The sequence below is a fragment of the Molothrus ater genome, chromosome 9, assembly GCF_012460135.2.
Source record: "Molothrus ater isolate BHLD 08-10-18 breed brown headed cowbird chromosome 9, BPBGC_Mater_1.1, whole genome shotgun sequence".
In the NCBI taxonomy this organism is placed as follows: domain Eukaryota; kingdom Metazoa; phylum Chordata; class Aves; order Passeriformes; family Icteridae; genus Molothrus; species Molothrus ater.
In genome coordinates this window covers 16754224-16767679 of record NC_050486.2, presented here as the reverse complement: position 1 = coordinate 16767679, position 13456 = coordinate 16754224, and the positions used below count along the sequence as shown (strand labels likewise).

Below are 13456 nucleotides of genomic sequence, written 5' to 3'. Positions count from 1 at the left end.
CATCAGATTTCTCCTCCTCCATAAAAGAATGCAAAACAATAAGTTATTTACAGGAAGTGTGTGAGAAAGTTTGCTACAAGAATGTAAACATCAGAAGGCTTAAAAAATCTTTAAAAATCAGGGCGATACACGTGGCCTTCTGGCTGTGGCACTCACCGCCATCCCTGCAGCAGGGAGCTGCTGGGCCTGGCTGCAGCCAGGGCTGGCTCTCACCTTGGCACTCTCTGGGTACTCCTCGGGGGCGCGGTGCAGCAGCACGTGGCCCTTGCTGGGGATGTTCAGGTAGATGCAGTTTGCTGCGGCATCGTCAGGCACTGTCAGCTTGTCGTAGCGGTGGTCGCTCATCTGTTGCATGGTCTGCCAGGACACAGAGTGCAGCTATTTAGATCTAACACATGAGCAGTCCCAAAGTAATGGGAGAACAGAATCTTCAGAAATAGCTAATTGTGATTGCCAAGGCAGTCAAGAGCCATTTTGCTATGCAGCAAGTACAGATATTTCCTTTTATCTCTGCCTTTATGGAAGAATCTACTAAACCTAACTGAAAAGAGCCGTAGAAAACCTTTGTGCAATGGCTCTTGCAGAAGCAGGATTAAGCAGGGCACTTGGTAAGCATCCTCTGTGGGGTCTTTTCCTCAAGGATTGCACACTGAGTATGCAAAACTGCTCCTGACACTGATTGAGACTATAGGTGCTCAGCACCTATAAAAAAAAAGCAACCATTGTTCAGTATTTATGTAATGAGTATGAATTAAACCAAAAAGGACAGGAATGGTTCCCAGCTTGGATATCAGCCCAATCTTAATTCTTTTCAAGGACCTCTGTTCTGCCTTGCAGGCAGTTACTCTTTCACTAAGCACCTGTGCTGGGGAGTGAGCAGGCACGTCTGTGCTAATCCTCGTTCCCAGGGGGACAGCACAATGCCTGCCTTGCAACAGGAGAGCTGCTGGCCTCCAGAGGTTTGGGTATAAATACACAAATGTAGACCCTGGCTGGCTGGAATTTCAGAGACAGAGACTCTCAGGACACGAGAAGCATGCAATCCCATGTTTTGGATCAGATCCATTTTAGTAAGGATGGGAAAAGCCTGAAGACAACATGCCTGATTCCCAGTTGTAGCATTCCAGCTTTACATCAGCTTCAGCCTCACAGAGACCAAGAATAACACAGAACTGAACAAGACTCAAAGTCCAAAACTTTGGTCCTACTGAAAGCCTAAGCAAACTGCAAATGTTTCCATTTCTCCTCCAGCCCACCTGTGTTCCCACATACATTGCAAAGATGCAAACAGAAAGAAAAGGCTTTTTTCAGCTTAAAATATTCACACTAATATTATCTTTAGAAAAACCTGGTCTTTTGTTAACAACATTTTTCAACTAAATTCCCTTCTCAGGGAGAACCCAGAGATTTATATCACACAGCAGAAAGCAGACTTCAATTTTAGGCACAGTTAAGTTTGTCATTAAATTGCTTCCAAGGTCACTCATCTGTACTACTTCTCATTCATTAAAGAAATACTACTAAGGAAATGTAGCTGATTCATAACAGGGTCTACAAAACATACTGGGAAGCAACAAAGAACTCATGCTTGCCCACACCTATGGTAAGTAATTCCTTTATAGGTCCACATTTTTCATGTTCTAGCCTGAGTCATCCACATCCTGTGGAGAACATGAAACTCTCAACAAAGAATGCCATGCATTCTTGAGGAAGTGTTATCAGATTGTCATTTCTTGTTCCTTCTCATGTTATGAAACTCTCCCAAGTTCCCAAGGACACATCTACCTCCTTAAAAGGTTAATGTGTTTCTCTGGGCAAAAATCCTTGCACCTTTACTTCACCAGATGTAATTTTGTATTTTTGTATGCTTTGCACAGTTGATCTTCTTTTTTATAATTTTGTTTCTGTTATGTTGCCAAGATGAGTTTTATTCTGCTTTCCTCGATGTTGCAGATGTCCTGCACCTAGTGTGGCTCTTCCACCTGGTACCCAGAGTCAGCAGACATGTCCTCCACCAGCAGCTTCTCTTTTCCTTCCTGTACAATGTTTTTAAGTCTTGACTAAGGAAACATTTTTTAAATCTGCACTAAAATACATGTATCAGTAGAAGAAAAGCCACTATGTCTGGATTTCACTAAGTTTCCAAGCAGTTGTTCTTTCTCCACTCCTTGTTGGAAACAGAATTCTGATATTGTAGGTTTTCAGTAGGAACATCAGAAATACATTGTGAATCACTGTGAAATGCTTCCATATGAAATGATGAAAGAATTCCTAAGCAGAAGGGTAAAAACAAGTCTCCCATTCATTTGCTTCTGCAAAGTGCTGAAGTGGGAAGTACACCAGCAAGCAGATAAAGGACAAGTGGCAGGGCCCTAGTGCCTCAAGGACCAGCTTTGGGGAGCCTGGGAAATGATGCCAAGGGCACATTAAAAGGATTGTTTTCAGTATAATAAAGCACACAAACGGTGGCTGAATTAGTTCAGAAACAAATCAGAAAACCTGAGTGAGAAAGCGAGACAAAGCAGCACAGGAGTTTGAAGACACAGCTTGCTAGTGGGACAAGGATCTCAGCTAGCTGGAACAACACCACAAGAAAGCTTTTATTACTAACTGGAGGTTTGACAACACAAGATTACTCTCTTCCTCAGCTCTTAAGATAAAAAGGAAATCATATTTGCAAGCTTTCATCGCTGTTATAACTATGCCTGACTGTTGCAGTAAAATTTCAAAAACCACTTACTTGAGAGAGTGCCCAGGCAATAACACCCCAAACCTGCCCCAAAGGGAGGCTCTGGATGCAGCAGAAATGCACCAATACGACACAATCAGGGCACTTTGCAGACCCATGTGGTTTTCTGTATTTCTATTATGTGAAGTCATTAAGTACATGTGCCTGGCCAGATTGACTCCAGGGCAGAGAAAAGGAAATAAAAGCAAGGTCCTTTGATTGTATTTTCTATCAGATACATCCCAAAATATGATGCATTTATATATAGAGGGCTGGCTTTCTGTGCACAAACGTTGTACAACCGGCTATGTTAAGAGCCAGGCATTTCCCATGTGCCTTGTTTTTCTGGGAATTTTCCTCAGCTTAAAGAGGGTAATTTTCACTGCACATTCTCTCAGCCCTTAGTCATGCTTTCCTTATGTTGAAGTCATCCATATAGCCTAAAATGCCTTCTCTATAGTTTTTTACAGTGTGTCCTCAGACAACTGAGGTAATGGATAAGCTAAATAATCCTAACTATGAAGCAGCATTATACATGAAGGAAAAAGTATATGTGTTTTGGGTCCATTATCTCTGACAGAACTAAGATGACTGCATGCACTTTTAGAAGAGGCCAAGCCTAGCTACAAATGTTCCCCCCTCCACGAGGAAGGCCCCAGTCTGAGCCCTGCTGCCTACTCACATCCAGATTGCTGCAGGACAGAGAGTGACCAAACCCACCTGCAATGCACATTTTTATCCCCAACTCCCCAAAAGCAAAACCAAACATACACTGAATGTTCCTCTTGCTAACAGGGCATTGAGCATCACACCTAAATTGCCTGTGTGATGCTGGTGGAGAAGCCCAGATTTCCAGGGTTTGATGTTTGTATTGATTAGCCACTGTTTTCCTGACTGCCAACACTTAAAAGAAAAATCAAACCTAAGCTGAAATGGAGTTACACCCATGGGATCATTCCCTCACCAGCTTTCAGCTATCCTTTCTTAAATCCTTCAAGTCAAAGTATTCTTTTAAGAAAACTAGTCATGTCAAACTAAGATAATTCTTCTATCCCACCTCTTTTCTTTCTTTCCAAGCACATTAAACTTTAGCCCGTTTGACACTGAAGCTTAAGCAACCTTTGCCCTGGGATCCAAGAGAATGAAAGGTGTGAGAAAAGATTACACTATGTCAAGGTTTCACCTACAATGACAAAAATGAAGTATTTTTATGGTGCAGGGCAACTAAAACTGCTGAGAAGAATAACAGCAATAGGCTGGATGGGAGTTTGGAAGGTCAACATGTTTCTTTTCTCCTTGGAGGAAAGACCACTTGTCTGGGAACAATGTCAGGCTATGCCATTATGCAGCAAAGGCGAAAGACGAGGAGAGGCACCTGACCAGCCCACTGCCATCTGGAGGGACAGCTGAGAAAGGTAAATTAGTGCTTGCTACCTGGAAAATACTGCTGATTGCCAAATCTCCTTTTTAAAAATTCTCACAACACCCAGAAGAGCTTCTTTTTTAGTGCTGCATGGTATGGTGTCTCCAGTCTCAGGTGAGAGGTGATGGTACCCACTTTTGCATCCCAAGATAGGGAGTGGAGGTGACCGTGATCTGGTGCATGGTTTCCAGGACCTCAACTCATCAGCTGTCATACAGAGTGATACCAGCTGCACATCACTTTACACTGAAACCAAAATTCATTCACTGATTTATTGCCCTGACTGTCCTTTGAGTTTCTTCCTAATTTCTTCATATTTAGAGAAACAACTGGCACTGGAGAGAGAAAGCAGCAGCCTTTGGGTTCAACGCAAGCAAGTGCAGGACAGAGTGGAGCTGTTGAGCTGTGCCACGATGCCGTGTGCCTCATACAGGACTCAGCAGCTTCTCAGAGTTTCCTTAAACAAAGCAGTGACCATGAAACCCTTGGCTAGGCTGGCCAGAGGGGACAGAAGAGCAGAGCTGGAAAAGCCAGCGACCTTGCTGGAATGTCAAGATCTATCAGGAGTGTCCCCCCTGACATGCAGGCAGGTAGAAGAGACAACAGCATAGTAGACTCAGTAGGAAGGGGCCATCACAGCCACTGTGAGCAGCATAAATCAAAGGAGAATGATCTAAGCCTTCTTGTCAGGCACTGAGAAGTCTGATAGGGATCCAGGACAGGACAGCCCAGAGCTACAGACACACACCACACTGAGGATCTGTGAAGCCAGCAGTGCCCTGGTCTGCCATGCTCAGCATGCCAGATTTCTTAGTCCATCCACAGCCAGAGTGTTGCTTTAATTTCCGCCTAACACCCACAGTCCCAGCAGCTGGGCTTTGCCTCCCTGCTGCACCCTCCCAGTCATGTTTTCCAGAAGGAAGAGCTCTTTTAAGCAGCCTCTCCCACCCTGCTCCTCGGCTTTTCCTGGCACAGGACACCTTTTGCATCACCACAGATGCGATGGGCACTGAGTGTCATTCGTGTGCACACCTGCCCTGCTGTGCCCCTCTGAGCCACCATCCCTCATGGCCACGCTGTCCCCTGCCTGCAGCTCTGCCAAGGACCATGCAAAGGGAAACCACGGCCTGAGAAGGAGCAAAGGAAGCAAATTACGTGAGCTGTTGTTTTCAGTGGAGAAGGCAGGAGCACGAACATCCTGTCGTTTGGAACAGGAACCCAGGGAGAGAATGGTCAAAGGGGAAAAAAAGAAGCAAAGATCAGGAACATGAGTCCCCATTTACGCAAAGCACATGACATCTTCTCAGCCACCCTCTGACCCAGCTCCTGTGCCTGACAGCCTTACTGGTGAGGAAAAACATGTACTGAAAGGGACACTTTCCTCACCCTTTAAAAACCAACAAACAAACAAAACTGATTCATAAATAATCTCTAGTATATAAATATATACTTTTGAGTCTTTATCTTCCAAAGATTCTTCTGCACATATGCAAACTGAACAGAACTAACACTCAGATAAGTGCAGTGGCTATAACATCATCTAAAATTAATTCAAAGTAAAACACAATGAGTTGACTTTTTAAGGTAGGAGGTCATCTGGCACTCAATGAAGACCTACATCCTCTGAGATGGTATGGACCCCTAATTGTTAAGGTAATGAAGAATCAGAAGGAGATAAAGGAAAGTACGTAGAATTTTATAAGTTGATTCATGTATTGATTGATTATAAATTGATTAATTTTCCTATCTACAAGGCTGAGAGAAGCAAAGTCTCATTTTTTAATGTTTAGCTTAAAGGGGAAAGTTCTCAACACTTCTTTGTATTTCACTAACCTTTCTTTGTTCCCACATTACAAAAAAAGTCAGCATTCATCTTCACTTTCTCCTAATTCCCTACCTGATGTCATCTTCTTTGGGTTATTAATATTAGCAATGATTTCCACAGCAACCCATTGTGATAGCATAAATAGAGGATTATGACTTCATGTGGGGAATAAGCAGAGGCACAAATGATGAATTCTTAAGGAAGAAGAGATAATGTTTTCATGCAAACTTGTGCATTACTAGAAAAGACAGTTGCTATACAGACAATAGGAAAAGCAGATTTAGCTGAGACTTTTCCTGCTGCATGGCAGTACAGACTGTTTTCTAAGAACACCAGAGAGATGAAGTTCTCCCTTAGGTGTCTGGAGGCATTTCTGTGGCAGAGCTGGGAACCCCTCTGCTCTATCCAGGCACTATAACACTCCTGTCATGCAGAGAAACACTACTCAGCTCTTCAAAAGCTGGCACATTGCAGAAACTTCAGTTACACAAGATGGAGTAAGAACAAAAGGCATTTAATCAAAGGAATGGGGGCAACTGCCAATGCGAGAACAACTCCTTGTGCTTGAGTCTTTAAAAGCTCTGCTCTGATCACAGCTTGGACACAGACCAAGGACATAGTTACCCAAAAGAGACTCCTTTCTATATTATCCTTAAGATGTGGTTTTGATAAGCCTCCCTTGATCACTGTCAAAACAGGTGCATTATCAATAGCATCCCCCAGGGAATAATTTAGGGGAATAATGAGCAGCTCCACTTCCAACAGAAGATACTGAATGAGAGAGTCAAGAACAAGGCAGGACAATCATGTCCTGAAAGCAGGAGGAAAAAGAGAGGTATATTGCTAAAGTCATGGCATTGCACTACTGCAGATATTCCAACAGAGTCCTGACCATAAAGAAATCCCATTGAATAATGAGGCTGGACTCCAAGATACCGAGGACCAGCAAAGTGCAGATGTGACCAATGCTCTGGGTCCTGCTGGGACAAGTCTGTGAGGGGACATGAGGGGTTACACTATCAGCTGCATCACCTACTCTGCCTTGCACCTTGACTGGCAATGCTGCTCAGTCCTGACATCTGCCACGGCCACACTGCCTCTGAATTAGCATCCCCTCCTCTCAAGTGACCAACTGAAATCCCAGATGTTTCACATGCCACTCCATTATTCCAGATCTCAGAGGAAATATGCCAGACTCAGCTGACTGCAGGACTGAGCCCAGGCCATATGGAGGGATGAGTGCCCTCCCTGCCAAGATCCATCAGCGATCCCCCCTCACCCTGCATTACCCCAGAGCAGTGCATGCACACCAAGGCTTTCCCTGCCAGTCCTGTGGGGACACCCCAGGGCTGCTCCTTTGGTCAATGCCTGCTATCAGAGCCTACCCAAGGGACAGACTCAGATACAATCCACACTGCTTGCAAGGGAATAGTTGAGCTTGTCAAAGCCAGGAACAACATGTGTGACCCTCAGATGCTTTGGGATTACTAATGAGTTATCCAAAGGGTGACAGAGATGGTCTGATCAAGGACTGTGTCCACAATCATCTGCTGCTGTCCAATCTTCACTCATCACAAAGTGGAGGGAAATTGTGCTCTGTATCAACCAATACAAACAGCCACAAATGTGCCTCTTCTGGATTTGGTATAGAGCAGGAGAATACAGAAAGGAGTGTGCAACAGATGCTGTGTCACAGCTCGCATTGTCACCTTGCCTAGCTTTTGCATTTGCTGCTGGAACCTGAACTGGATTATGTCCTGGGCCAGTTCCTGCTATTCTGCTGTCCCAACAAGACCCCAGGGCTGTGTCCCCTATTGGGGAAAAAGTGGTGCAGGGTGCTCATCTGCAGCACTGCCACATCAACGCCCTGCACTGGGACTGGCACTGTCACAGCCCAAATCTGTCCTCATTCATGTCCACAGTAAAGGCAGCAACTCTGGCAGTGCCTGATCAGGGCCCAAAGGTGACATGTTTACAGGAAATCCTGGCTTCACTGAGGGACCTGAAAAATAATCCCAGGCTTCATCCTCTCAACAGCCACGGCTGATGTTCAAATGTGGAATGACGTGTATGGAATTATAAACAGGTTTAACTACAAGAAGGAATTAAATGCATGCTGAAAACAGCAGAGGGAAGTTAAAGTTTCAGATGTGATAGTCACCAGAGGCTCTGGTACTTTCTGCACTTCATCTGTCTCTTTCTTTCACCAAGTTTCCTCAAGTGCCACTTTTCAGCTGCAGTCCAAATAAATACTCTACACTTGCCAAAACCTGAAGAGGATTTAATGGTTAAAATGTCATATCTGATTTATTATCTGCTTCTAGCATGTGGTCTATTATCCTACACTCTGTGGATTTTCATTTCCCAGCTCACTTGCAGAGCTTTACATTACACATACTGCACTGAACTCAAGATCAATTGCACTTGGCCATATGTGAGCACCAGATGCAATTTCTTTTTCTATTTTTAAAGTACTGTAAGGATACATAAGTTGCAGCAGTAAGAACAATCAAGAAAAATCTCTATTTCAAACAAGAATGTAAGCAGATAAATCCTGTTTTAAATGTAAAATGTTAGAGTAGCACGATGTAGCAGTTCATTAGAAGCAGTTGCCTAACATGACATGTGAAAACAACTCAGTTACCAGAGATGGTTAAAGACAGCTCAGTCATCTTGCTTGTATGATTGCATTTCCAGTCACAAAAAATGGCAACATGAAGGAGGAGTTTAAAATAACAAGCTATTACAATAAAGGAGTGGCATGCTGGGCTGTGCCAGGCAACAGACTCAGCAGGACTGTACTGCCACAGACTCTGCTGGGTAACAGGAGAACAGCTGACAGCACTGCTACAGCTCAGCTCATCTGCTGAAATCCAGGGAGCAGCTTTTATTCAAGTGTCAGTTCCTCCAAGATCCTCTTGCACTTGCATTTCCACAAGACTGCAAGAAGCTGATTGCAATTTTTTTTTTTGCTTTGGTGGCAAGTAAACAAATACAAATACATTGTCAGAAAGCAAGAATTCAAATGTTAGGGGAAGCTGGTGATCAGCAGCACTGCAAATGCCATCATTTCCAAGACAGAAAATTTACCCATTTGTTTGCCAATAGTTTCTCATAGGAGATTTAGACTCCTGGACAAACAGCCAGATCCAACTCACTGGAACATGTTCTGGGTAACTCCATATGTTGCTGTGACATGGCTGCCTGATATAACCTGTCAGCTCTCTGGGAGCATGAGAAGAGCACATGGCATGGGACAAAACCCTGCTCCAGCCCAGACTCCCCAACCTCAGCTGGCAGGGTGTGAGCAAACGTTGTCCTCAGACACATGCAAATGTGCTGCTAAATGTCCAGTGCAGAGAAACATACTGAAAGCTGACAGTTGATTTATTTTTAAAAATATATCCACCAACAATCAGAGACTGCTAGATTATCTTGTTAATTATCATGTCCTTTTAAAAATGTATCTGCTTATTACTTTACCTTGATTAATGCTGGTGTTTACTTGATGGTTATTTACCAGCAATATTTGATCAGGTTGGACAAAAAAGGCTTTTGGTTACAATAGCTAACATGATTAGCCGAGCAGTGCAGAAGGGTTTAATCAAACTGATGAGTTCTCAGATTAGCCCTGGCTCAAATTCAAACTGCAGCACTGAGTAACCAGTATTGTAGTTGAGTTTTGCTCATGTTTATAAACACTCTATACAAGTGTAGGGCCTCTTCCTCCTTCTTTCAGGATGGAACCTTTACTTCCCCTCTGTGAATTCTAGAAGACAAGTTTCCTCATGGCAACATCTGAAGTAAATATCTCCACTGGTCTGACTATATCTCCTTCCCCCCTTTTAACACCAAATTATCAGATTTTTAGTCTAAAAAGCTGTAAATAATAACCTGCATATTCTGTTTATTTCCTTAAGATAAATGAAGTTAAATCAACATCACCATTCTCTTGCCTGATATAGACATTCTTTTTGGTTTGCACATACAGGAGACTCAAACACAAAGTCATTGTTTCCTCTTTCACTGATCTATATGTATTTTAAAATTCCAGCATTCTTAAGCAGATATTTTAAAAAGAGCAGAAAGAGATATGCTGTTTAGAATATTTTCTTATGTGCTTTACCTTGAGGGCTTTCTGTGCAGCTTCACTTGATCCGATAGCAATCAGGTTTGGTCCAGCCATGCTGCAAAAGCTCTTCAGATGCAAAGAATCATGAACAGGGACTGTGGAGACAGCATAATCCTGTATGGGAGTAAAGAAGGGTGCTATAAATATTTTTTAAGTGTCCTAGTTCCATAATTATATGGAGGCATTCCATAATTAATTTTACTCTCTGCAAATTATCAACCCCGGGGCACAGTGTCAACTGTTTAAATGACATTGTCCTCTGGACCAGCTTGTCTTGTCTGGAGACTGGCATAAAATCCAGAACATGGTTCAAATACTACTATTGTTGCAACCACAAAGAAATACATTAAAATGCTTAATTAAACAGTAAGTACATAAAACCTCTCCAGGAACCAGCAATAAGAACACAGGGCTGATACATGAGAACATGAAGAACGTGAGTGTTTATGTGCTCTCAAAAAATAACAGCCTCCCACTATCCAACTGATTGTTATGCAGTAATCTCACATTTCAGATCCAACTTCAGCATCTACCACTTTACAGGATGCTCAAACCTTTCAGCAACTTGTACCTTTGGGGTTTTTTTAATTAGGTCTTAAATAAAGTACATGAGTATGACAAACATCTTAGCCAGTACAATTGTTCAATTAGTTCAGTGAATGACAGCTTCTATTTCCTGTGGCATGCAGGAATCTACAAACCTTAAATGTGTCAGCCAGAATTTCTGCACCACGTTGATTTGTCCGCCTGGAGAGACCTACGAAAAATTCTCTGCCTGGAATAAAAAAGCAGACTAGCTTTAGAGACATTTTCAAGCAATCTTTCAAGAATTTTTCATGTTATATGTTTCTTTTCTCAAGCTGAGTATTTAAACTGAAAATTCAGCATAAAAGAATGCAACCTGCAATTGTGAGCTGATAATCTAAAGCAATTAATCCTTTGCCAGAAGAGATATTTAACCAGAAGCATAAATAGCTTCCTCTTCTAAATCTCTCCAGTGGTCATTGGGTCAGGAAAGACAACAGCTGGGCTGGATTAGTACACCACTGATTAACCATTTCCCTCTCCCTTTGAGATTTCCTCTGGTCTCAAGGCAGATCTGCAGTCATCAGCATCCTCCAGCACCAGAGAAAATCAGTGCTGGATCTGCACTGCCTGAGGAAGGCCTCCCTTCCTGGTCTGCCTCTGTAGCAGACCCTTCTTTCCCTGTGGTGCTCTAAGGCAGGCAGCCAGCCTCCTGTGATGCTGATCAAAACCAACAGGCTCATTCAGCACGGGCAGGGAGCAACCCTGTGTGCAGCCAATGGGAGAAAATGCCTAATGGGTTTAATGACATAAAAAACACAGGCAGTATCTTCATCTTGGAAGTCAACCATGCATGTAAGGCTCATGACATCTGACAGGCAACTCCACCACATCCTTGATTAAGTAAAAATTTCTTTTTTTGCATTTAATTCATTGAACTAGCGACAATTGTCTGCATCAAGCTTTTGCAAGTCCTGAAAATGAGTCTGGTGAACGTTATCTGCTTGTAATAAGAAATATGAAACAACCCCTGACAGCTGACTACTGAAAGCATTTTTCTTATTGGCACTTTACAAGCTAAAATAAAATCTGTATGCACAGAGTTGTTCTTTGTAGTGTGTGTACTGCTACTCCATTTATTCAGGTATTAGGCAGGACATCGAGGGCTGCACTGAGAACTCATCTCTCAGCAACCTTCGTGACATTTAGCAAACAACAGATTCAGCAAACCACAGCAATGACATTTTATTGTGCTGCTGTCAGACAATGTGCAGTCTTTAAGGCAGTCCGAACATGTGAACAGTAAATTCACTACCTGTGATTATTATACCTGTAAATAAGACATCTCCACCATCCAAGGTTGCATTTTCATCCACCATCTCAACTATATTAAGGTTGAGACTTTCCAGTGCTCTCTTCATGGCTTCAACCTGTTTAAAAGAAAGTTATTAAGGACATATTGTACTGTCGAAAATTTTTTAAAAATCTGCCAGAAATACATATAATTAATAAGAATTAAAGCCTTTTAATGCACCTTTAGCAGGATGGATGGCAGGGTCCTTTGTGGCCCTGCCCATCACAGTTCCCCATCTGAGGCCTCTGTGGTCTGGGGGATGGGTTGGCAAGGGACAGAGATCAGGCTCTTGTCTTTGCAGAGGAGCCATGCAGCATTCAGGAGGCACAGACAAGGGCTCCAAAGCACATGTTAAGTCCAGTCCCTCTGCACAGTAATATCCTCTTGAAAACCCTGTCCCCCAGATTTGGGCCAGAAAAAGCAGCAGCAGAGGAGTGAGGTTCATTCCTTCCACTCTGCTCAGACACAAGAGATGGCTCTGCCAGCCATGGAGGTGGCAGCTCTACCCCAAGTTCCTCTTCAGCCCAAAGGAAAAAAAAATTCCCTAGTCAGTAAATGTTCAAATTCCTTATGGCTTTGCAATTTTACTAGGCACTAGTTCTCCTTGCATGTTTGAGCTACCCTGTTTCAGAATTACAAGACATTTCATGCCTATACAATGTGGGGCTTACTGCTTGCTGTGGAGAGTAACACACATGGCTGGAAGTCAGAGCCTGTTTCCTGCTGAGAGAAGTTTTTATCAGGAGCAGGGAATGCAGCTTCAGTAGGTTCCTTCTTTCCCACTGAGGGCTGCAGAGGATGCCTAAAGCAGAATCTGTTTCTATAGAGGCTCGTATCACTTGCCATCCAGAACAGGGGCTATGCTCAAACAGCATCACTGGGGTGCCTTGTAAGGCAAAAGAAGAACCTACACACAACCAACCACTCACCAAAAGCATAAACCTGTAACTTGCAGAATGTCAATAAAAATAAGAGCTCATCCACAGAAACCTGTGAACTTGATCCCACACAGGGGTATCTGCATGTTCAGTGAAACTTCCTCACCATGGTTAACTAGAGGTGCCCAGAAAGCATTAATAAACATGGCAAACACAGTGAACTCCTACTCTGCATGTCCCACAGGTCACTCATCTATTTAAAGTGCTAAATTAAGCATTTCTAGAAAAAACCACATGGAGCTAAAACAAGTGACACCATACTAGTCTTCCAGCCCTGTACAACAACAGAGGCAGTCCTGGCAGCCCTGCTCCTGGGCTCTGCCAAACTACACCTGCACAGCAGGAAGGGCATACGATGGTGACAGGTCCTTCACTCTCACTGTGGCAGCCTCAGCACAAGAGCAGCACACAGTTGGGCTGACACACCTTCCTAAGAGCAGTGCTGGCTTTAGGGAATAAGGAAACAGCCAGACATGATCCACCTAAGCTACCTTTTCCTGCTCATTTTCCATGACCTGGCAATGAGGCATT

General features: G+C 43.3%; 1 protein-coding gene across 2 annotated transcripts in view; it reads right to left on the bottom strand.

Annotated features, from left to right (window-relative positions):
• The window catches only part of DDAH1 (dimethylarginine dimethylaminohydrolase 1), an 89460-nt gene that overhangs the window by 4863 nt on the left and 71141 nt on the right, over positions 1-13456 (bottom strand). For both annotated transcript variants that reach the window (XM_054515742.1, XM_036387763.2), the window contains exons 2-5: positions 11964-12063; positions 10810-10883; positions 10103-10222; positions 214-357 (exon numbers count right to left, since the gene is read on the bottom strand). In XM_054515742.1, the coding sequence (XP_054371717.1) occupies positions 214-357; positions 10103-10222; positions 10810-10883; positions 11964-12054 (429 nt within the window). In that variant the 5' untranslated portion in view covers positions 12055-12063. The remainder of the gene's footprint in view (positions 1-213; positions 358-10102; positions 10223-10809; positions 10884-11963; positions 12064-13456) is intronic.